Source organism: Nipponia nippon, unplaced genomic scaffold (assembly GCF_047370975.1).
Source record: "Nipponia nippon isolate SJK-2023a ecotype South Korea unplaced genomic scaffold, ASM4737097v1 scaffold_3, whole genome shotgun sequence".
NCBI classification, from domain to species: domain Eukaryota; kingdom Metazoa; phylum Chordata; class Aves; order Pelecaniformes; family Threskiornithidae; genus Nipponia; species Nipponia nippon.
This window is the reverse complement of record NW_028262347.1, coordinates 8,690,888-8,713,876: the sequence shown is the minus strand read 5'-3', so window position 1 is coordinate 8,713,876 and position 22,989 is coordinate 8,690,888. Positions and strand designations below refer to the sequence as shown.

Here is a 22,989-nt window from a genome sequence, read left to right as displayed (position 1 = left end):
CCACCGAGAAGCAGTTTCAGGCCGACTTCAGCAGACACATCTGCAGCACCAATCTCTTCCATGGGCCTACCCTTTGAAGAAAGGCATACGCTGCATTTTCAGCTCTGGATTTTCCCAGGTTATCATTTGGGGATTTTCCTGGCCTGTTCTCATGCCCAGAGGTTATTTCTTTGAGTGCTGTTCAACCACAGAGCAAAAAGACAAGATCTGCTCGAAGAACTTGCAGTCATAATAAAAGTGAAAAGTGAAGAAATGAGCCAAACCAACAGGAATTCCCTGGGGTGCAGAGAAACAGCGAATCAGCCTGGCCAGAAGATGTGCAGAGGTTTCAGCGAATCGGCCTCCTCCTCCTGTTCTGAAGAGTGCTTATCCACTGTGGGTCCTGGTGGGACAGATTAGATGGGTAGAGGTGGAAGGCTCTCATCCTTGATTCAAAACCACGGGTGGTCCGTTTACCTTCTCAACACTGTAAAAGCTAGTAGGAAACCCCGCTGCTTTCAATGGGATGTATTCTGCCATGAAGAGGAGTGCTTCACTGGTGTATCACCTTACTCGTTAATTCATTTAATTGCACATTCATTATGTTTACTTATGTGACAGACGGACACAATCCAAGGCTTACCTTCAGGATTTATTATAGGTACAAAATTAAACAAGATGTTGCCAAATAGTAGTAACATCATTCAGTATCACTGTGAAAATCCATTATTTGCACATTATCAACATCCTTTACAAACAGGTCTGGCACTGCTGTGCCCTCCACTTTGCCGTGGAAGAGGGAGTGCCATGATCTTAGCAAGTGGCTTGCGGCAGTCAACACCCCTGACCGGGGTGCCTTCTACTCCCAAGGACTTCTGGGGGTGTGAAAGCATTCCCCACTTTGCAGCATCCCCTCTCTTTTGTCTGGGCATTAACTCCCTGTCCTGTGTTCTTCAGTGCTGTTACTGTGGAGCCACCGGTAACACACCCCCAAAAATGGTTGCTGAAGTCGGTTCCACGGTGGGTGCCCACGTGCCCCTGCCAAAGATCTGTGAAAAGTTTAAGACGCAGATATTCATCTTAGTGAGCTCAGATAAGGTAGGTTGAGGTTTTAAAGGAAATTGCTTTGGGGTCTCATTGTCTACTCGCCTTCGTTTATCCCTCTGTGTCCCTGCCTGCGGACTCTGTTCTTTAGCCTTTCTAAACCTAAGCAGAAAGTGAAATAAATGGTTCTGTACTCCCCGCCTCCCTCTTCTCATCTACTTACGGCTTCGGCCAGGAAAAGTAAAGAGTTTGGAGCTTACGCTTTCATCCTAGCCAGAGCAGTCTTTGTTGGAGGCCTGTCCGGATGACTCATGCATGCGGATGGGCGCTTGCCCAGCTCTGCTGTGAAGGAGGAGCAGTGCCGACTCCTCCAGAGAGAGGTTGCTTGTTCAAGTTGAGCAGCTGTTAACAAAGACCGTAGAGTTTTAAATAACTCGAATAAATGAAATCTCTTCTCCCTCTTCAGTTAATCAGGCCTTGCTTTCTTTGTACGTCAAAAACCTGCTTGCTCTCCTCTTATCCAGACAGTTTTTCATGGCAGATAAAAACTGAATGTAGCACATAAACAGCCAGTCCCGTGGACTGAATGAAGCCTCAATTTCCAGTGGCTTCGTGTCTTGTGGATCTGCTGCTTTTGTCCTAGTAAAGTGCAAGGGTTGGCTTAAGCTTTTCTCATGGCTGGGGACTTGTGATTCATTCTCCTGTGTGATTTCTCTGGCGTCTAGTAAGATTTATTCTACAGCCTTTCTCTTGGGGAGGGGAAGGCTGGGGAGACCCCGAACTACGGGGAAGGCAGTGAGACAGAGGAGCTGGTCCCACCGTCTCTAGAGATGTCATGGACTGGCAAAGCCATGGTCCTTGGCTTAAAATAATTGGAGCTGCAGACGGATCACTGGAGGGCACAGGACTGCAAGCCCATGTCATTTGGGGTGCAGCAGCTGCTCTCCCTGACTCCACCGCCCCGTGTTACAGCAATCGCTCTGCAGCATTTGCACAAACTGGGTGATTTTTTCCTCTCCGGCAGCACAGAGGAGCTAAGGACAACGTGAAAACTTACGTGCTCTCTAAAGCATCTCTCACATTCTTTCCTCTTGCAGAAAGGAAACTGGACTTAAAAATCTGTGGAGCTCTCCAGGAGGATGAGAGAGGCTGCGCACTGGAAGTACTGGCAGGCGGGGGAGGAATGAGCAGGGTCTGTATGGAGAAAGCAGAACTTGTAAGCCTGATGAAGGAGCTGGTCCTGAAGTGTACGTGCGGAAACCTCAGATCACACCTTGGGTTGACACCAATTTCAAGCCCATATTGGTGACAGATACTGTCTGAAGGGATGGTTGGAGGGTTTATTAGGAATTGCTTTTGTAGCACCTTAGCAGTGACCTTGTAGCACCTTCAAACACCTTCAGAAAAGGATTCTAGCAGACATACAATCAGTAATTATTTACCTTGCAGTAGGTGAGCGGAGGTCCCAATATGTCAAGACCTGTACGTACACATGCATCGGGACACACATGGACACACACGGGGACACACACACACACAGAAGCTGGTTTCCTACATTATTCTCAAAGGCCATGGTATAAATAAAGCCACAGCAGAAATCCATAAATAAATAAAAGGGCTCTGCCCTATTACCACTAAAGTCAAGGGTCTCTCGCTGACGATACTGAGAGCAGAATTAGCCGTGGGGTATTCCTGGAGCACATGGTACTGTGGGATGGAGATGGGGAAGGTGGGAAGTGCCAAAACATAGTGGAGGTGAAACTTGTGTGCCCTGACTTAGCTACCTGAAGCACAAGGTCCAGGTCTGAGCTAGTTCACACATGGCAGAAATGGGCATCCCTAGAGGCGCTTTCAGCCCATCGTTTTTCAGGGCACTGGCAAGTCCCTCACACGCAGAGATCTCACTTTCAGACATGTAGTCTAACGCAGATGGATCCTATCTTACGTTGTCTATTGCTTTTTCTCTATCTTTCAGCACAGGTAGGAAGTGAGCAGCAGTACAGATAAAAATTGCAGCTATTAGTCAGAAAATGCTAACCAAAACTAACCAGCCTGAAGCCTGTGTTGCTAGGAAACAATCTGCCTCTTACTATGCATTGCTACCATTTGTATGCATCTGCTCTTCTGATTTTCTTATTAATATTCTTTGCCTCAGACCCAGTAAGAAATTTCCACTGCAAGCTGGCACAGAATCCGGTCCTCTCCAGGTCCCACGAGGTTTAATTTAACCTCAGGCTGCTGGTCCAAGTGGCTTCAGTTACTTTATTTTAGCCTGGCAGAAAACTGGCAGAATTCACATGCCCATTTATGCACATGGGCGTATGCAAACAGGGACAGCTGAGCTTTGCAGGACATAGCGGTGTGTACTGCCTTCTGGTTTTCCAGCCTGTTCCAGAGGTTTCTTCCTTTCAGCGATGCTGTTGCCTCTTATATGTCTTAAGGAACTAACATGCCTGCTTGTGACTGTCCAACCATGTCCAGAGGGAAACCCAGGCAAAAAAAAATTAATCCTGCTAAAATTATTTTTCCTACACTGATAGAAGTACCTTTAACCTGTGTTTTTATGTCAATGCTAGGGAGCTCTATTGATTTACTATATTTGAATTTAAGTCAATGTAGTTAAATCAATACCCAACCAGAGCAGAGATTAGGTTTTCCATTGATTTTAAGTGTGCCTGACACCGGTAGAGTTTGTAATTTACAAGCACAAGATATATTGATGTGAGGCAGCTTTAAATCTCTCTGGCCATGTTGCATGAGCTGCATCCGAGCTCTGCTAAGATTTAGGCTGGGAGTTGGAGGGGGGTTTCCAATGATGCATTTCCAGTCTGCTGACGGTTGCTGATACGTGAGGTCTCCTGACAAAACACGACGTGTGACTGTTTCCCAATGCAGTTCTATCAGAAAATTGAAGTTTAGCAAAAATCATGGGTTTGGCTTTTTTTTGGTGTGTTTTCAGGTGAGTTTATTTAAAGCACGTCGTTATGCTGCCAGGGTCAGGAAAGGGCTGTGCCTGCAGTGCCATCAGCAGTATGGGAGTGCCATAATCCTGGTCCAGGCAGGGCAAGGAGACCACTGACCAGCAGAAGTCGCAGTCTAAGCACCAGCTGCTAACACTGATCAGCAGCAGCCAGAAATCACATCACCTTATAATCTCATACAGAGGTATTTGGCACCGGCTGCAACTTCCACAGGCAGCTCCTTGGCCACAAATCCATCTTGGCTTTCCTGGAAAGCCTTTCATCTTAGCAGTGAAGGAAGGAGGCAGGGTCCCTGCGGATAACCCTGTCCATTACACGTTACTGAATAAGGCAGAATCCTGGAAAAAAAAAAACAGTCTGAGAGAGCGTTTTTCAAAAATCTAAATGTAGGGCACAAGGAACCAAATTAAAGTGTTTCATCTTGCGCTTGTAATCTTGTGACGGATGGGAGAGTCAGTATGGCATAAATGTATGTACACATTCCCTTGTGGGGATTATTCCATAATCCATAGATCTTTGCTGTTTGGGAATAATTCTTGAACAAGCCTGCATTTTCCTTTGCTTGTTGTCTTTGTAGCAGTTTGCTACAAATACGCAGTCTAGTGCACTTGAAGCTATTATAAATAAAAACTTAAGCTCTTTAGACCTACTCTAAATACATCTCTTCCCACCTTGGTGTATTATACTTTGCCAAAATCTATAGATATCCAAAGGCTTTGCCATCTCATTTTACTCTGCTAAACTGAAGTTTTTAGAGGATTTAAATAGAATTTGAGCTCTCAACTGTCTTATTCTTGTTTCGGCATTCTTCAAATCCCTTGCAATCAGAGATTTATACAATTGGTGGCAACACAACCAGAAAATCCCACTACTCCAGGACATTTCTGCTCATTTAAAAGAATTATTTGACATGTATACAGGTAGAGCCCATGAGCTTAATTTTAAGTACAGAAAATGAAGGCGCAGGATGATCAGCAGAAGGCCACGGTACAACTCATAAAAGGAAAGCAGAGGGCTTGTTCATTGTGTTTCTACCTCAGAAAGCCCCCATCTCCCTGTGGGAGCGAGCAGAATCCCTTCCAACCCCACCAGAAAGGAATGTGCTGTCTCCCATCCTGGTTTTTGCTGCCCAGGCACCCTCATACTGTGAAAGGTGTGGGTGGCAGCAGGACAGGTTATGACATACTGAGTCCTGAGTGAACAGCTTCAGCCTTGGCGGGCAGGATCTGAGCTGGTCCCAAAGCCTGAGACTGGCAGCAGATCCCTTAATGGCAGGAAGAAACCTTCCTATAGTAACTTGACCCATCCTGGAAAAAGTGAGACCTACTTTCTACTAGCCGGAGGAGCAAAATAAAACAAGATGCAGTACTTGGGAAAGAAACTAGTTCATGCATGGGAAGACCTTCAAATATGCTGTTGTTTCCATAGCTCAGTGCCACATCAAATGCCAGTAGAAAAAGGACTCAGATCGCAGTCAGTTAAATGCAATGGTAAAAAGCAAATTTCTAATATGTTAGAAATTAATAAATGCCTAAAAGTTCACATCTGAACCTTGGCAGCCTTGTCTTGTCTGGAAAACCTGAACATGAATCACTTGACTGAGCATACATCTCTAGTGCCATTTGGGATGCCCTAGGATGCCTGTGTGACTTCCAGCTGGGCTGGAAGGCTGCGCATCTCCTGGAGGTCCTGTGTCATATCTGCCCACACTGGGTGTCTCAGCCGAGACAGTTTGAAATGGCTCTAGAGACGTGGGTTGAGGTCACTGAATCGAGCCTGTCTTGTTTGGTTTTGCAGTGAATTTTCAGTATTTCAGTATTTCAGTATTTCCTGTCACAAACATAGGTAGACAGAGAGATGGATTAATAACTAAATATATATATATTTGTAAGTTATTTGGGTACATCTGCTTTGAAAAAGGAAGTGGAGATCCACATGAAAATTAATCTGTCAGATGTGGTTGAAATGCTCTGATGAGTGGGTAAAGACCCTCAATAGATTTTACAGTAATGCACTATATTTTTACTACAAACCAGTTGGCTTATCCTGAGCTAACTGGAGGGCTTGAATCCATCTGCCCACTGGTGCAGTTCTTGCATGCGGGAGAGAAGTGTTGCGTTCTTAGGGACAACACTCTGGTCTGGCAGATGGGAGAGGAAGCTGACAGACGTCAGGAGTTACGTTATCATAGGCCGTCAGAAAATCCAGACCCTTGAAACTATAGTCTCTGTTGCCTTCAGCAGCAGCTCATTTGTCTGGTGGTTTCATTAAATTCACTTGGAGCCCAGCAACTGAAATCTCCTTAAGACTGGTCTTCCAATTAGGGGTCTTCTGCTGTCTTCTAGTCCTTTCAGATCTTCCAAACTGACCTGGGCCTAGAAAAGATCACAACTGTATTGAACTGAAAAGAACTTAAAAATGCAGTTTTCTCCTCTCTGAGAAAGGGACTATGGAAGCAATCTTTCATGTAACACAAAACTCTCATTTCTAGGTAATCTCAAGAAAAACAAAGTGAGAGCTAGAACCACCAAGAGGCACCAGGTTTCTTCTCTTTATTCACTAATTATCAGTTATTAATTCAGCCATCTTTCTGATGAGATCTTCCTCCACTTTCAGGTGAGGTGGCTGGATCTCAGAGCTGAGATCTCCATTTCAGAGCAGGCCATATGCTGGTGGCCAGGCCAGCTCTGGAGGTGTTGTGCCAAAGGCGGCACTGAGATGGTGCTCAACCAGCTACTACGTGAGTGCTCTGCTGCTCACCTCCTCCATGAAAATGGCAGCACAACCCCATGACAATACTTCTGATAGTCACGTTTTGGAGGGGGTGGGGTAGAAATTAATTATCAGCCAAACCATGTAATTCAGTCTTCATGCTGGTAAAGATAACTTGGGAGAGGAATTGCTCCTTCCGCATCAGTAATGAACCAAGGACCTGCTTTAGTGTTAATGTTACTTGTCTTTCAGATGTGCTCTGTCACAGAAGTTAAGTCCGTGTTCCTCATCCCTTCCACCTTGTTAAGATTATCTAGCACTTCATAAAAGAGCAGAGTATTAACTCTGGGGACGTGGCCAAACACACCTGACTTGAAACCTTCCTGTCTACCTCCATTGTCCTCCCAGGTGCATCTGGATGAGATATTCTGCATTTCCTATCCAAACCTATCGTATCATTTTGCAGTGAGGTACAAAACTACGTACAAAGTACACAAATTTGTATTTCATTGCCAGAGCATTTCAATAAATGGATGAAATTGTGTGCCGAAAGTTTGCAAAGTACCAGAGTTTTCCTTGTGGCCAAGAACATGTATTTATTTGGGGGTAAATTTTTAGATCCTGGTTCAAGACCTCTTGTCTGCTCAGACATGACTTCATTTGCCTGTGGAGTGACCATGGAGGCAGGTGTGCACGTAAGGAGAGACCTGCAGTTGCCATGAGTCAAATGAGCTCAGCAGAGCTCAAACAATTTCAAACACGATGGTTCCATGGCTTGGTGGGGGGTCCTATGCAAAATTATTTAGAGGGAAAGGCACTCAAGTCACGTACCTACTTAAGTAGCAGTTTTAAAATTAGGAAGGAAAATATTCACTCTGGACAAAACATGGGAGTGGAAATGTTTTGTGTACCAGGTGGGACTCCCGCACCCGACTAACTGATGCAGAAATAGCTGCCATCAGCCTGCAGCGTTCTGGAGCTGTCTCGTTCTGTAAGTCAACATTTGCTGATGCCAGCAAATTCAGCAGCCCGAAAAGCTGTTTTTTTCCCTACTGCTGAGACCACCATTTCATAGACTCTGGCAAAAGAGGTGCCTTCTGTCTCCCAGCATCGCATGCCAAGAGAAAGCCTTTTGTCTGCCTACAATAGAGCTAGTGGCAGAGAAGAAGTTGTGAAACACTAGTTACTGTTGCTGGCAAGTGAGCCGTAAAGGAGGGTTCTGCCAAAAGGACACAGGCTGGGATCTGACCTCCCTTTCTGTGCTCGTAGCTAGTGTATATAGGTGAAACCATCTCTTGTAGGGAGTGCTGGGGATGGGCTGCGTGCTGAGCTGAGCCAAGAACTCCTTGGAAGTTAACAGCGTTCTTAGTGCTGGGGCAGAGATCCGGGTCCGTGTCGGAAACGTGGACAATGCTTCCCCTCAGTCTTTCCACTGAAGGATTTCTGCCACTTGGGCAATTGCCACGGATCTCAAAATGCAGCTATGAAACCGGTAGCTACCCCAAATTAAATAATATCCCAGAGGAGGGGGACAAGAGCAGGAGGGTGGCACTGAGCAGCTTTCAGGTTGGCCAAATTTGGCATCTTTTTTATTTGCTAAAATCTGCCTTCTTAACAGTCCTTGCCTGTGCCTGCCCTCTCTCTTTGTGCAGCGTCGGCTCTGGAGTGTCAGAGCAGCAGGATGAGGTGCCTTTGGGCACAGATGTGTTGTGTTGGTCCCCTCTGGAGCCCAGCAGCCTCTGCTGCTCCTCTCCCCCGCAGTCGCCCATGCTCGATGCCGCTAGATCCGGCGGGACGCCGATGGGGTGATCCTCTGCGGCGGCTATGGGGGGTGCGGAGCAGAAGAGAGATGCAGCGTGGGACACTGGCCTGATAGCATGGTGCTGTGCGGTGATGAAGGATCTGTTCCCCTTGCTAAAGGGCACCCGCTGTCTCCTCCCTGCTAGAAGCTGCACAGGGCCATAGGCACATGTCAGTGCATTACTGATTATTCCCAGGGTAAGACTTCAGACTCTCTTCTACAAGCCCAAGGGCTCAGAGACATATTTTTAAAGTGGAATCTGCAATTCTGGCATTTTTACGTGCCTCTGGGAACCAGGAGTTTTCACCACAGCAGTACCACTCCTTCATCCAGCCTTAAACAACCCTACAATGGCTTGACTCAGCTCTCTCACACCTAAATCACTCTGGATTGCCATTGCCTCCCATCTCCAGAAGACATTTTGCTGCAGTAAGATTTTCAAAGTTGCTCCTTAAATTTGGCTGCTGATTTCACATTTGAGGCATGTGAATTAAATGGCCAGATTTTCAAAGCCTGAAGCACCCTGAATGCACCTGTGACTTTTGTTCTTGCCCAATGTTTGTTCTTGAAGGTAGAGTCAAACACACCCATGCGGTGGTTTATCATGACCTGATTATATAGCCGTGAAGGCAAAGGGTGGGTGTGAGGGGAAAGCAGCTATTTAAAACGATTTTTATCGAAATCAGAGCAGTCTATGAGAGCAGGACTGCTGTCAGACGTATTGTGGGCACTGAGGTGGGAATTCCTGCCTGTTTAATCAGACAGCCAGCTGCAGCCAGCAAAACCGACCCCGGCAAGTCGAGCGGTGGAAAGCTGCACCTGCGATCTGTGTATGCGCCTGTTGTGGGCTTGGAAAGAAAAAAAAAGTTTAAAGACTTGATCAAACGAATGAAACCTGAAGGGTGGAAGCTGTTTGGAGGTTAAATGGCAATAGCTCCATCACAGACCATCTTGCAGGCTCAGCTGAGAGAGGACTCGGTGCGTCGTGGTGAGGAACCATCTGTGCTTAGGAAAATTTCCGAATGTCTGTAAAAACGACAACCCTCTGTTAAAACTTCTGTAGCTGGGTTACCATTCCCAGTGCCTGAAGTTCTGGGTAATTAGCTTTAAGGGTATTACAGTGATGCCTTTGGATCGTCGCCTGTGAGGGTTCAGCACGGAGCCGAGGCAGTGAAATGCCTGCAGAGCCCTGGTGCAGAGGCAGGAGCAAACCCTGCCATCTGTGTTTACCTCAGGCACTGTAAGCAAACATTAAACAAGTGCATTGCACCGTTACGCACACGTATTTCAGCCTGTCGGTCGGAAACTGCCTGTACTGCATACACAGGCAGACAGGCAGCACGACGTTGAAGGGCAGCCCCCTCAGCAGCTGCCCATGCTGATTTGGGTCATGCAGCCGGTACACGACTTTTGCTGTCAGACCTGAGCCTGTCGATCTCACAGTTGATTGCTTGATGAATGAAGTTTGTTAAGACACCCACTTCTACTTGAGATGGATTTTATGCAGTCGTAAACTGGATGACAGCAAACTGGGAGGAGTGGCTGATACACCAAAGGATCATACTCCCATCCAGGCCTCGACAGGCTGGAGAAATGGGCCAACAGGAACCTCATGAAATTCAACAATGAGAAGTGCAAAATCCTGCCCCTGGGGAGGAACAACCCCAGGCACCAGTACATGGTGGGGCTGCCCAGCTGGAAGGCAGCTAGGCAGAAAGGGACCTTGGTGGACACCAAGTTGAACATGAGCCAGCACAGTGCCCTTGCAGCAAAGGCAGCAAATGGTATCCTGGGCTGCATTAGACAAAGTATTGCCAGCAGCTTGTGGGAGGTGATCTTTCCCCTCTACTCCACTCTTGTGAGATCCCACCTGGAGTACTGTGTCCAGTTCTGGGATTTCCAGTACAAGAGATACATGGACATACTGGAGAGAGTGCAGCGAAAGACCATGAAGATGATTAAGGGTCTGGAGCATCTCTTCTATGAGGCAAGTCTGAGAGTCTGTTCTGCCTGGAGAAGAGAAGGCTCAGGGGGGACCTTATCAATGTGTATAAATACCTTAAGGGAGGGTGCAAAGAGAATGGAGCCAGGCTCTTTTCAGTGGTGCCCAGTGACAGGACCAGAGGCAACAGGCACAAACTGAAACACAGGAGGTTCCCTCTGAACATCAGCAAACACCTTTTCACTGTGAGGGTGACCGAGGTTGTGGAGGTTGTGGAGTCTCCATCCTTGGAGATACTCAAAAGCTGTCCAGACACAGTCCTGGGCAACTGGCTGTAGGTGGCCCTGCTTGAGCAGGGGGTTGGACCAGATGACCTCCAGAGGTCCCTTCAAACCTCAACCTTTCTGTGATTCTGTGATCATAGAATCATAGAAAGGTTTGGGTTGAAAGGGACCTTAAAGATCATCTGGTTCCAACCTCCCTGCCATGGGCAGAGACACCTTTCACTAGACCAGGCTGCTCAAAGCCCCATCCAACCTGGCCTTGAACACTTCCAGGGATGGGGCATCCACAGCTTCTCTGGGCAGCCTGTTCCAGTGCCTCACCACCCTCATAGTAAAGAACTTATTCCTTATATCTAATCTAAATCTACCCTCTTTCAATCTGTAGCGATTACCCCTTGTCCTATCACTATGCTCCCTTGTAAAAAGTCCATCTCTAGCTTTGAGATCTTGATCTTGTTTCTTGATTAAATACAGGATCTTGGCCACAGTCACAACTATCCATTTTCCTAAGCATCAAGTAAGAATGTGGCAAAGTAAACAAAGCCAAGTGGTGTGCAGACGTAGCCAAAATTAAATTGAAAGTAGCAAAATGATTGAGAACCTTGTCTGAGTTAATCACCTAGCTCTGGTCAAGGCCATTGCAAGTGCAGGTTTTATTTAGAGTTTTTAAAAATAGGCTCCCAAAAAAGAAAGATCATTTACCAAAGTAATCATTTTGTGAGATCATAATTGCATTGGTAGGTTCTTTTTTTCCATAAAAATGTTCTTAGCAAGAAAGATGACTTCTTTATACAGAGAAAAAAGAGGAGATTTTCTTCATGTAAATGAAATGTTAACATTTTTGAAGTGTTTCCACAAAACACCCAAAGGTTTACTGGGAAATACAAACCAAAACATAATTATACATTTTTAAAATAGCTCACTATGTTGCCCTTTTAAATTGATTCTGGTTTTATTACTTACAAATCACTGCTGCGCTGAGATGAAGACCAAGTTTTGTTCAGCAAGCATACAGAGCGCAAAGAACAATATATGGCTGAAATCCTGCATGATGATGTATTTTCAAGCCTCTGTGAGGAAAGAAGGAAATAAAAGTACTTCTCCCTGCGTCAGAAATTTTAGAGTGAGATATGGCCCATATGTGGCACAGGGTTCCTGGCACGGTTCCTCGTGGCTCTCAGATCTGCGGACCCTTCTGTTAGCCTGGCAGACTTGGTCAGTTAAGGACTTGTAGAGTCAAAGGAATTGGGTGAATTTATATTGAGAGGTAATTGTCATATTGTAATTAGCATAGTCAAGCAGCAAAAGGCAATTTTAAGGGTGAGAGGTAATGACAGTGCCTTGAAGGGTTCAAAGAAGAGATCAGTGGGAATGAAAAGAACCTGGAAACCCACCTTTCCTGCTCCCAGACATCGCTCCCTTCTTTTGCATGCCCCGTTTCTCCGCTTTATTCGTGCCTAAAATCAGATTCCCTGTCCCTGAGGGCAGGACTGTGCCATAGCCTTGGGTGCTGTGCCGTCTTCTGGCTGTAATGTGTGGGCTACCTCTGTTTGCCTGTATTTGCATGCTGTAAAGACAGAATTACAAAGCGATGGATCTCATCTGCATAACGAAGAGCCCATTCCCAGCACAGAAGGCCACAGAGCAGATTTCCTCTCTCCATGATCCTAATTAGCCATCTGTGGTGTGCAACTGGAAGGAGGCTTTGCTCAGCCAGCGGAGCAGGAAAGGGGCAGCCAGAGAATGATTCCCCCAGTCTAGGCTCGGTCAGCATTTCTGTTTACACCAGAGCAGAGCCTGCCCGTTGCTGTGGGGAGCAGTAACACAGCTGCAGACCAGCAAAGGGAAGACTGAGACACCCCCCCTTTCCCACGCCAGTTATGCAGAAGCTGGAAAAATGAGAGTTGTTTGAGAAAATCCCCGCTGGGGGAGTGGCCTTCGGCTCATCCATTTTCAAAAGGGCATCTGGCAATCTGCTGCATCCATATGCCAGCCTGCGCAAGCAGAGAAGTCATCACGCAACCATCCAGGAGGATGGAGGATGGCTCTGGGGCACTGGGTCAGCCCATGAGGGTCCAGAGGTGCGCCTGCTGCATCTAGGATACATTTCCAGCCTGAAGAAGCGTGGCCAGCAGGTCGAGGGAGGGGTTCTTCCCCTCTACTCTGCTCTTGTGAAACCCCACCTGGAGTGCTGTGTCCAGCTTGGGGCACCCCAGTACAAGACAGACATGGACCTGTTGGAGCGGGTCCAGAGGAGGGCCATGAAAATCATCAGAGGGCTGGAACACCTCTCTCCTGTGAGGAATGGCTGAGAGAGTTGGGATTGTTCAGCCTGGAGAAGAGAAGGCTGCGGGGAGACCTTATTGCGGCCTTTCAATGTATAAAGGGGGCTTATAAGAAAGATCACAGAATCGTTTAGGTTGGAAAAGACCTTTAAGATCATCGAGTTCAACCATTAACCTAACACTGCCAAGTCCACCACTAAACCATGTCCCTAAGCACCACATCTACCCATCTTTTAAATACCTCCAGGGATGGGGACTCAACCACTTCCCTGGGCAACCTGTTCCAGATGGGGACAGACTTTTCAGTAGGGCCTGTTGTGACAGGACAAGGGGTAATGGTTTTAAACTAAAAGAGGGTAGATTTAGACCAGATAGAAGGAAGAAATCTTTTACGATGAGGGTGGTGAAACACTGGAACAGGTTGCCCAGAGAGGTGGTAGATGCCCCATCCTTGGAAACATTCAAGGTCAGGTTGGACGGGGCTGTGAGCAACCTGATCTAGTGCAAGATGTCCCTGCCCATTGCAGGGGGGGTGAACTAGATGGCCTTTAAAGGTTCCTTCCAACCCAAACTATTCTATGATTCTAAGTTACAAACAAGATAATCCCCTTTCTTTTATACCTTGAAGGTGACCTGCCTTTTGGGGTGATTGCTAAAAAACAGCCACTGGGCAGGTCTATGTTATTTTAAAAGGGCTGCATGGAGGTTAGAGTGCTTATTTGTAAATTCAAAAGAAATCTGTCTATGAAGTAAAATCATTGAAGCTAAGGAAGTATTTTGTCATTGCTCTTTTGTTTGACATAATACTCGCAGTCACGCCATGTTAATATCAGCGGGTGAGAGTAAAAAATGGAAACTTGCTATAAATACATAAAGGCTGGTTGTGTAATTGAGAAAAGAGCAGAAAGTAAATGAAGCTGATCAGTTACAAAGTGTCAATTATATTAAAATGTTCTTCTGACTCAAAAGCTTCACATGTCATTAGTGCATGAAAGGACATTTTAGAACAATAATATGGTTTTTAATCTTGAATCCTTTAAACTACAAACAGAAGAGATTCTACTCCTGTCTCAAGGACAACTTGTGTTCAGACAGAAGTTTTATTTCAATTGCTGTTAAGTCAGCTGTAAGAACAAAGCTCTAAATCCACCTCAGAAACAAGTAGCACTTGTTATAAAAGAACTAATTTTTAAGCAGCCTTTAGATTTTCCCAGCTTTCATTAATGGAAGCAACCTGCTCAGCTGGAAGATAGCTAAGTAAATGTCATCATCTCCGTTGTACCCATTTCAGCAGCAGAATCAAGACTTGGTTTACAAAAGCTTCTGTCTCTCAGGCCCAGGACTTTTGTTTGGTATGAATATTATTTGCATGGCCAAAAATAAAAAAACCTGAACAATGACTTTCTTTAACACTAAGAGTGCATGCGTGCATCTGTCCAACTTTGCGAATCATCCTGGTTTTAATTCTGCGGTAGGACGGCACAATTTGCTGAAAAGGACTTTAGTTTAGCCCTTCATTTCCAGCCCTCTGCAATCTCACCAGCTGGGTTTACTTTCTACCTGTGTTTTTTCCCAGCTACTCAGTGGCCAGCATGAATCCCTTAAGGGGATAAGCATTTTCACAGCCCCCCAAAATGGCAACCTTTCCTGGGAAGACACAGAGGGGTGTACTCAGTGTCTACCTCCAGCCGATCATTTAGTCCTCTTGGGTCTTAGGTGTTCCAAGCAGGAGGTTTTTGCAGCCCACTGAATAGCCCTGCTCAAGACCTTCAGAATTCAGATTTCCAATGTTTTTGTTTTTTTTTTTTTTACAAAAAGGGGCATTTTTTGTTGAATGCTTTAGCTGTAGAGTTAGCTGGAATTCTTCAAGCATCAGGCATTATGATTAAGTCTTAAAAATGTCAAAACATTTAGAAATTTCAGAAAATGAGTTAAAAAACACCTCAAAAAGTTTCCTGTGCATTTGTAAAAACTGGTTTACTATTAAGTAAATTCTTTTGCTAATCAGTCTAAATTTTTCCTGTCTAGAAACACAGGCTCTGCCATAACTGGGTGAGACTAATGGTTCCTCTAACCCAGTCACCTGCCCTCAGTGATACCTAATAGCAGGTATAACAGAAGATGAAAGAAACTCTGAAGTTATTAGGGACTGTTTTGAGTACCGTAAACTGCTTCTTTTTTAACCTCAATCCCTATGCTTCTCAGATAAACACAGAGCATCTTATCTTATTGCTTATCTTACTGGTTTCTTGTTGCATGTCCAGCTGAGCTCTTTAAACCTTCCCTTGTGAGCTGGTCCCTCTGCCACCCACGCTGCTCTTCTCTGAACTCTCTTCTATTAAGCTCCATCTAAGTAGTGCCAAGTGCCTCTAGCTGTATTTCATGGTTTAGGTACACTCTCTTCACATCCTACTCATCTTGTTCTATAGAACATATATATTGTGTGTATGTGGAGAGTATATATGAAGCAGGGGAAGCCAGAAGCTCAGCTGGTTTTCAGTTAGTTTGGGCAGTCTGAAAGGAGGAGAGGAGATACCAGGAGACTGGATTTAATTCCTCTGATCACGCTTTCAGGCACCCATAATTTGGAGGCAGTGGAGCTCTCCTGATCATCACCAGCTCAGATTTTACCTAAAACTTACTTTGGTGCAATGAACATACTCCTTCTGCAGGCAGCACAGAGGCAGCAGACGCAGGCTGGGGCTTATGGCAGGGTGAGGAAGAGGAGATGCTGGGGAACACCAAGCTATGGCCAACCCCCACCAGACAGACATGGGTCTGGGAGATGTTTAGAGAATCAGTGCTACTGTAGGGGCACAATGACGAGGAAAGAAGGGACAACACAGAAGCACAAAAGCAGGATGACATGCTGTAAAACTGGCTCCTGCAAAGATAACCAGCTAGGCTTAGTTCCTGCTGTAAGTGTGGGGTGCCTGAGCTTAAATCTGACCCCAAGTCTCCTGCTGAGAAGAGAGTATAATATCAACCACGTGAAGGAAAAAATTTCTCTTGAAGGAATAATACTGAAGACAGGTCAAGAGTCGGCTGAAATTCACTTTCTCCATTGACTCGACATGTCCAGCTTGCTGAGGCGTTAAGCCAGTACATTTCAGCTCATCATTAATTTATGAGCAAATTCAGGAAGAATAAAGCGAGTCTTGTCACTTGGCCTAATAATATCTCATCGTGAATAAAAATTTGGTTAGCACACTTGGTTGATTGGTGCAAGGAGATCTGCTTGAATGAAATAAGCCTTGAATTGTGTCTTTAGCATTAGCTAGAGTGATGGGCTTCAGCCAAAACCAAAGAGCCCCAAGCTGTGAGGAGACTGGGCCCAGGTCTGACTGCTGGGGCTCATGGCTGTCACCACTTAGATGTTACCAACAGTACATTTTGGATGTTCTCAGCTTGTGAAGATTTCTCATATTGCCTTTAAACTCAGGACAAGACTCACGGGTTAGTTACCCTTGTGCTGGTCACTTCTCTTACAGTTACAATGGAGCATTTAGCCCTTTTTGGTGACTGAAAAAGCATCTCTGTGGCTCTCACAGCAAGCAGGCAATGAATGTCCTCCCTCCTCAGAGGTAATACAAGCAGACATCTGATTTTTAGAACAAGCCCTCTTCACACAGGCATGTATCTGTGCTGCATGGTGACTTTAAGTGATCATGACTTGCTCGTGCAGCTAGTCTTCACATAGACTAGCGTCCCTATAAACTCACAAAGATCTCAGAAAGAGCTGAAGAAAAGCTGACATGGCCAACTGAAGGCCTGGAAAGAATTGAATGTGGTTGTTGGCTGACTGACTTGCTGAAATAATTATTTTAATTCCAAGGACACCTTACTGTGTAATTAAAGATGTGTCAGATTGCCCGAAGCCTTAGTTGTGCATCGCTTTGAAATTACTGTTCCCATCTAAACACCAAATACTGTTCCCACATAAAAGTAATTAGTTCTTTGGTTGGCTAGTCCTGCCTCTCAGTCTGACCTCTCACAGTCATGAAACCTGTTTGGTGTGTGCCCAGTGCCATGTATACTGCTCGGCTGGCCCCTGTGCATGGGTCTGTACCTTGCCTGGTATCTATCCACAACCAAAGTCTCATCCACCATGGTCTACAAAGCCTTTTTGCAACCAATATCCAGGATTTTCTGGACATGCTGAGAGCACCTGAGCTCCCTTGTTTAATACAGTCATGGTGAAATGACTTTATCAATATTCTCATGTGCTGAGACATCAAGTGCCCAAGTGGTACCATATCTAGCTCAATCATGGGATAATCCATAAACACTCAAAAATGTAGGGCTAAGTTTTGAGGATAACACAGAAAAATGAAGCCTAAGGATTAGTAAAGGGAAATGTACTTAGAGGGGACTTGCTCTACAAGAAATAAGATAGTCTCTAAACTTTTGTTTATGTCTAGACTCAAACTGATCTTCTTCCGAGGATCTGAATATTTCAGTAGTTTCTTGAAAACATCTTGCCTGTGCCTGTTGTCCTGCCAGGGCCCAGGACTGAATGGAGGCACCCGAAATCCCATGGGAAAGCTTGTTATGTGGCAAAGGTCCAGCCTCACATCCTCAATGGGTCTGTAAAACTCAAATAGATACCCAAGGTTATAGGTATCCTCTGCTTCTGAAGTTCCCTGATCTGAGAGATTGATCCTATCAGGCTTCCAGTGCTGTGATACTGGAACAACTCACAATGTTTAACATCCATGAGCCAGAGAAGTACTGTTATCTACCTTTGATAAATTGGAAACCGAGGGAAAGAAGCATCCAAGGTCAGATCCAGTAAAGAAGTGAAGTGATTTAAAAGTTAAGAGGAAGAAAAACACCTGAACTTTTATCTACCTGCTGCCGAAAGCAGAGCCCAAAACTTTCAGACAGGCACCCACAGTGCTGTGCAGAACAGCAGCGCATCCAGGTGAGTGCAAAACAGATCCATCTGCAATGGATCCACTTCCAGAGGGATCCCTGTCCACCCCGATGGATGCAAAGCGAGAGGATGTTGCTGGATATCAGCACAGCCAGTCTTTTGTCTCCTGGCACTTGCTGAAGGGGAATACTGAGATCAGTGCTGCTGCTTTCACCTCACAAGTGAAGCAAGATGGACCCTGAACCAAAATCATCCTCTTTACTTAGAGAGTTTCCAGTTTATCAGCACATTTCCCCGTTCTGAGTTTGCTTTCCCCACTATCAGATCCTCCCCTAACATTTTTCAAACTTTTCTGGGTCAGCAGGTACATCTTTCTCACTCCAGGAGCTGTATGGTCTTCACCCCACGCTGGCAGTATTTACAAACCAGGGAGCGATACAGGACAGCAAGAGCAATGCAGCTCAAAATGCATTGCTACTCACTTTGGACCTTTCTAAAACCCAACACCAGCCATTGAGACAAGGTGGTGTACAAGAAACGTTGGTTAAGAAGGGGTACAAAGAGAACAGCGAGGGTAATGGAGGATGAGGGACCCGAGACTCTTTTGCTTCGGGCACTGACAATTGACACAACGGGAACTTAACCCTCAGCCTTCTGCACTTTGGTTCCTGATGAGCTACTGGAAACATGAGTTTCTCTTAATACATCATGTTTTTGCTCAATGTCAAGCCTTACAGTAAGATGAAAGGCACCATTACAGGAAGGGTCTGAGAAGCATCTAACAACATCGAACAACAAACCAGGCTAGAAAAGTAAATGGAAGAGTATGGGTTTGTTGGGAAAGACTGAAACTCAAGATTTCTCTTTAGACGCTCTTAGCAGGTAGGCACCACATTTGAATTTGGAGATCTTTTGTATCAGCAGCTTAAAAGCAAATAAGTGCAAGTCCCTGACCTCAAGAGTTTATAACCTTTTATAAACAGACAGGATATGTATAGTGGGTGGAAAAAAAGAAGTGATTACTCTCCTTCTTTTTACAGATGGAGATAGAGATCAAATAACATCTCTGCTATCGCACAGGAAGCCTTTGGCAGCACAAAAAAGAAGGAATTGGGGTTTTCTGGAGACAGATGCTCTAACCGCAAACTCTCCCTCCTTCCCTCACTTCCCACATATTTTTGTTTTAACAGCCAGCGTCGAGCCACTGCACACTGAAAAAGGAAACATCTCCCCTTACGCCCGCCCGATGGCAGATGAGTTTTAGTAGGATGCTTCCCTGGTTTTCCCGAGGGAGCTGAGGGGGCCAGGAGGAGCCTTTGAGAGGAGCAGGGAGAGGTGATGCTGCTTGGGGGGGAGCGAGCTGCACGGCCGGAGGAGGAGCTGCAGGGACGGATCCTGCCCGTGCCGTAGCAGCGTGTGCTGGGCGGGACATGGGGTGCCCACACAGCACCCCATCTTCTCCTCCCTGACCAAAGCAGCCGCTCATTTTCCCTTCTTAACGATGAACAGCCGGGCCATAGCTTGAAACTACATTTTTGATCCAAGTCAGTGATAGATGAATGATTTGAAGTTTTACTGCTAATAAATATCTGAAGAGCGTAATCGGAGCCAGTTATACTATTGTTATGATGACACCGATACACGTGTTGATGCTGTTATGGCTGGAGAGCTCGGGCTACATTATCTTTTTGCCTCTTTCGCCAGGTAACTTGAGGCCGCGGCACTATTGATTGAGGACCGCCTGGTGCAGTAGCGTCCGCTCCTGTAACCATAGCCTGTCGGGGTTATGGGGCTATTGTGAGGGCTTTGTTTAGCTGCTGACAGCTCTGAGGAAGAGCGTGCAAGGGTTGCAAATGTTTTCATTGTGTTTGCACTTCTTTGGCTTGCAAACAATAGGAGTGGGCGGCCACGAGGAGGTAACGGGCTGACTTCAGCACAGAACGGAGTGGGAAGTGTGGTACCCCACTTCTGAATGCTCCTGACAGCAGAAAAGAGGGTGCTCTCTCTTAGGAAGGCTGGAATGACATTATGCCCAGGCTTTCATTTTGGGCACTCTTCTGGATGTGAATGCAGCCTGTTGATTATGCGGATGTGGAAAGCAGGCTAAGCGGATCCGATAACCTGTCATCCAAGATGCATCCTTTCCCTTGCTCAGCCCTGCTCACCTGCTTTGGAAACACACACGAAAACACTCCGTTTGACCAGCCCAACGCGAACCCTCTTGCCATGGAGGAGGAGAAGACCGAGGGGACCTCAGCGGTGTGCCTGCAGCCATCTGCAATAGCAGCCAGCATCATCAAGCACAGGGAAGAGAAGGACAGCGAGGAGATGTTCAAAGTCAGCAGATGTTCTGAAAAACACAGCCACATAAGCAGCAATTCTAGCAATCATATTGCTGTTCAGTCAGTGTCTGCTACCACAGAGTCATCAGTGTTTGCTGCTAACGAGCTAAGTCATGATGTTATTGCACTCTGTACTCACATCCCCAGACCATCCATCATCCACGTGCCAAAGGTGAGTGCTCTAGAAGTCGCTATGCAACAAGGTAAGAGAATTGGCTCACTTTAACAAAGTATAAAAAAGGGGGGAAAAATCCATAAAAGCATTTATCTTGTATTGATTGGCATGCAGTCAAGAAAGGAGTAATGGCTATTCTTACTCAAATAATACAATATGACAGCTATTGCTTTCCTGCACTATTATCAGAAGCCTTAGGGGATGTTTGTAATAATACCGGGCACTTTTGCAGTACGTTTTGTTCAGTCGTCTTCCTGTCTTTTGGTGATCCTCACTTATTTTGGACCTGATCCAAAATCCCTTGAAAGGAACAGGCATTTTTTTTTCCACTGACTTGAGGGAATGCTGCATTTTTGCCACCTCAGCCAGGTACCTCGAGGCTGTGGCACCAGTGACTGCAGAATCTGTTTTCCATCTTATTTTTAGCTTGTGTGTGCTTGGAGGCAACAGTAAGGTTTTGAGTACAGTTTTGGTGAATTCAATTTGCTCTTGCCTGAATAAAGCTGGATATTTTGCTGTTGGTATTACTAAAATAATGAATAATAATGGGCAAATAGCACTGTTCTCATTTTCTCTTGGTTAGGTAACTGGAGATCCCATGCTTTTTTTTTTCTCCTGATAAACACTGAGGAATAGAAGCCACATGTGTGACTCAACTCTTTTATACCACAGCTTTTATTTTAATAGTCCATGCCTCTACCAATTTCCCTGCCAAATCACGTATATTCAGAGTGCCTCTCCTTGCTTCTCCTTCACAGTCAGGTAATATTGTGTTTGGCAAAGATTTCTGTCCTTGTAAAAGTGTTAGAAAAAGGCTTAATATGAGATATAGCTGCTGGAATTAAGAAAATTATCAGAATCAGGGTTTCCAGGTGGACTATGCTGCTATTACCAGACCTGGGGGCTCTGTAGACCACTCTTTCAGTCCTGTTGCCATCAGCCACAACCCCTGTATAGAACATAAGGAACACCTGGAGCTGCCTGAGAGCAGTAATTTGCTATGGTGTAAAAGGGAGGGCTGGCTCTGGAGATGATGGGATCTGTCTTTCGCAGGAGATTTTGAAGATGAGCTAACTGACCGTTATCTGGGGATAGAGTAAGTATATTTAGTCTGGCTGTCATTCAAGGAGCCAAGCCAGATGCTATCAAGGTCTCTCTCACCATCACGTTTCTGTGGTTTCACTTGCATTTCTTTTTTTTGCTTGGGACGTTCAGGCTGGATGTTAGGAAAGGCTTTGTCACCTGGACGGTGGTGCAGCATAGGAGGAGGTCACCCAGAAGTGATGGGAGTGCTGTGCTTGGAGGATTTCAAGACTTGGCTGGACAAAGCCACGTCTGACCTGATGTAATATTGGCAGCAGTCCTGCTTTGAGAAGAAGGTTGGACAAGAGACCTCAAGAGGCTCCTTCCAGTCAATGTTTCTGTGGTTCTGTGACATATGGATTTTGATGCATGTATGCTGCTTATAAATACGAGGAAATGGGATCAGACTGAGGCATCCCTTTGCTGTCACCGAGACAGCAATGCAGAGAGTGCTGCTCTTGGCTTTACAACACTTTTGTGACAATTTCTCCCCTCCTTCTGCTCCTACCTGCTCCCTTCCAGCCACTTCACTCTGCCTTTGTTTACCTGCTGCTCTTCTCTGTGCTATCAAAGCCACTGCCAATACCTACCTCATCCCACAAGTGTCTGCTGTAGCAGAATAGGTTCCCTACGCTGGGCACAAACATCTCTAACCTCCACAGGTCAGTGATGTTGGAGCAGGCAATGCTGAAGGGCTGACACCGTACTGATCCGAAGATGCTCTCACACCTTTGTGGTGGTGGAGCAGGGATTCTGCTGACTGACCTGTGCCAGGGATTTCTCTAGGAGTACGCATGGTCAAATTTAGGAGTACAAATTTATAGCAATCTCCAGTCAGAGGAGTAGTCAGGAATGGGCCCCACTGCTCTGGACAATCCGGGTGATTCAAATTATTCAGTCATCCAAGTCACCACATCAAATTGTCCATCACTGTTGTTTGGGTTTTTTTTAAGAACAAACTACAAAAACATCCATCAGGATGATGCATAGTCCTGCCCTGAAGTTCCTGCTGAACATCTTCTATGTGCCTTGATGTTTTCCTGTCACTGGGGAGACCTGCGAGGGAGCTCCTTGTCACAGCTAGGAATCAGGCTTTCTGCTGCCCCTCAGCATTTGAGACCCTCCTGCCAAGGTCTATGGGGTCTTGGTGACACTCGTGACGTCCCACACACATGAGGAGCACTTCTCTGTCCATGACACACACAGCCCAGATGTTGCATCTGATCAGTCCCAGGCTGTCAGGGTACACCGCTACCAATGGGCTGTGCTGAGCCAATTTCGGTGGCATGTCAGAGAGAAACAGGAGACCCACAGAGGTTTTGGTGTCTGAGTATCCATGTCCAGCTTTTCTATGAGGGTCTGCACATCGGAGACTTGCTTAGCAGCAGCTCTCAGTGCCTTACTGCATAACAGTGTCCTCCCTCTCAGCTCTGCCCATCAGTACAACTGGTTTTAAAATGTTAATACCTTCAATGATTTCCTTCC

At 45.9% G+C, this 22,989-nt stretch overlaps 1 protein-coding gene across 1 annotated transcript in view; it reads left to right on the top strand.

The window, feature by feature from the left end:
• The first annotated feature begins 19,971 nt into the window (after window positions 1-19,971).
• FAM107B (family with sequence similarity 107 member B) overlaps window positions 19,972-22,989 on the top strand; it is a 137,265-nt gene continuing 134,247 nt past the window's right edge. The window contains exon 1 of the mRNA XM_087767589.1: window positions 19,972-20,418. Coding sequence (XP_087623715.1) covers window positions 19,972-20,418 — 447 coding nt within the window. The remainder of the gene's footprint in view (window positions 20,419-22,989) is intronic.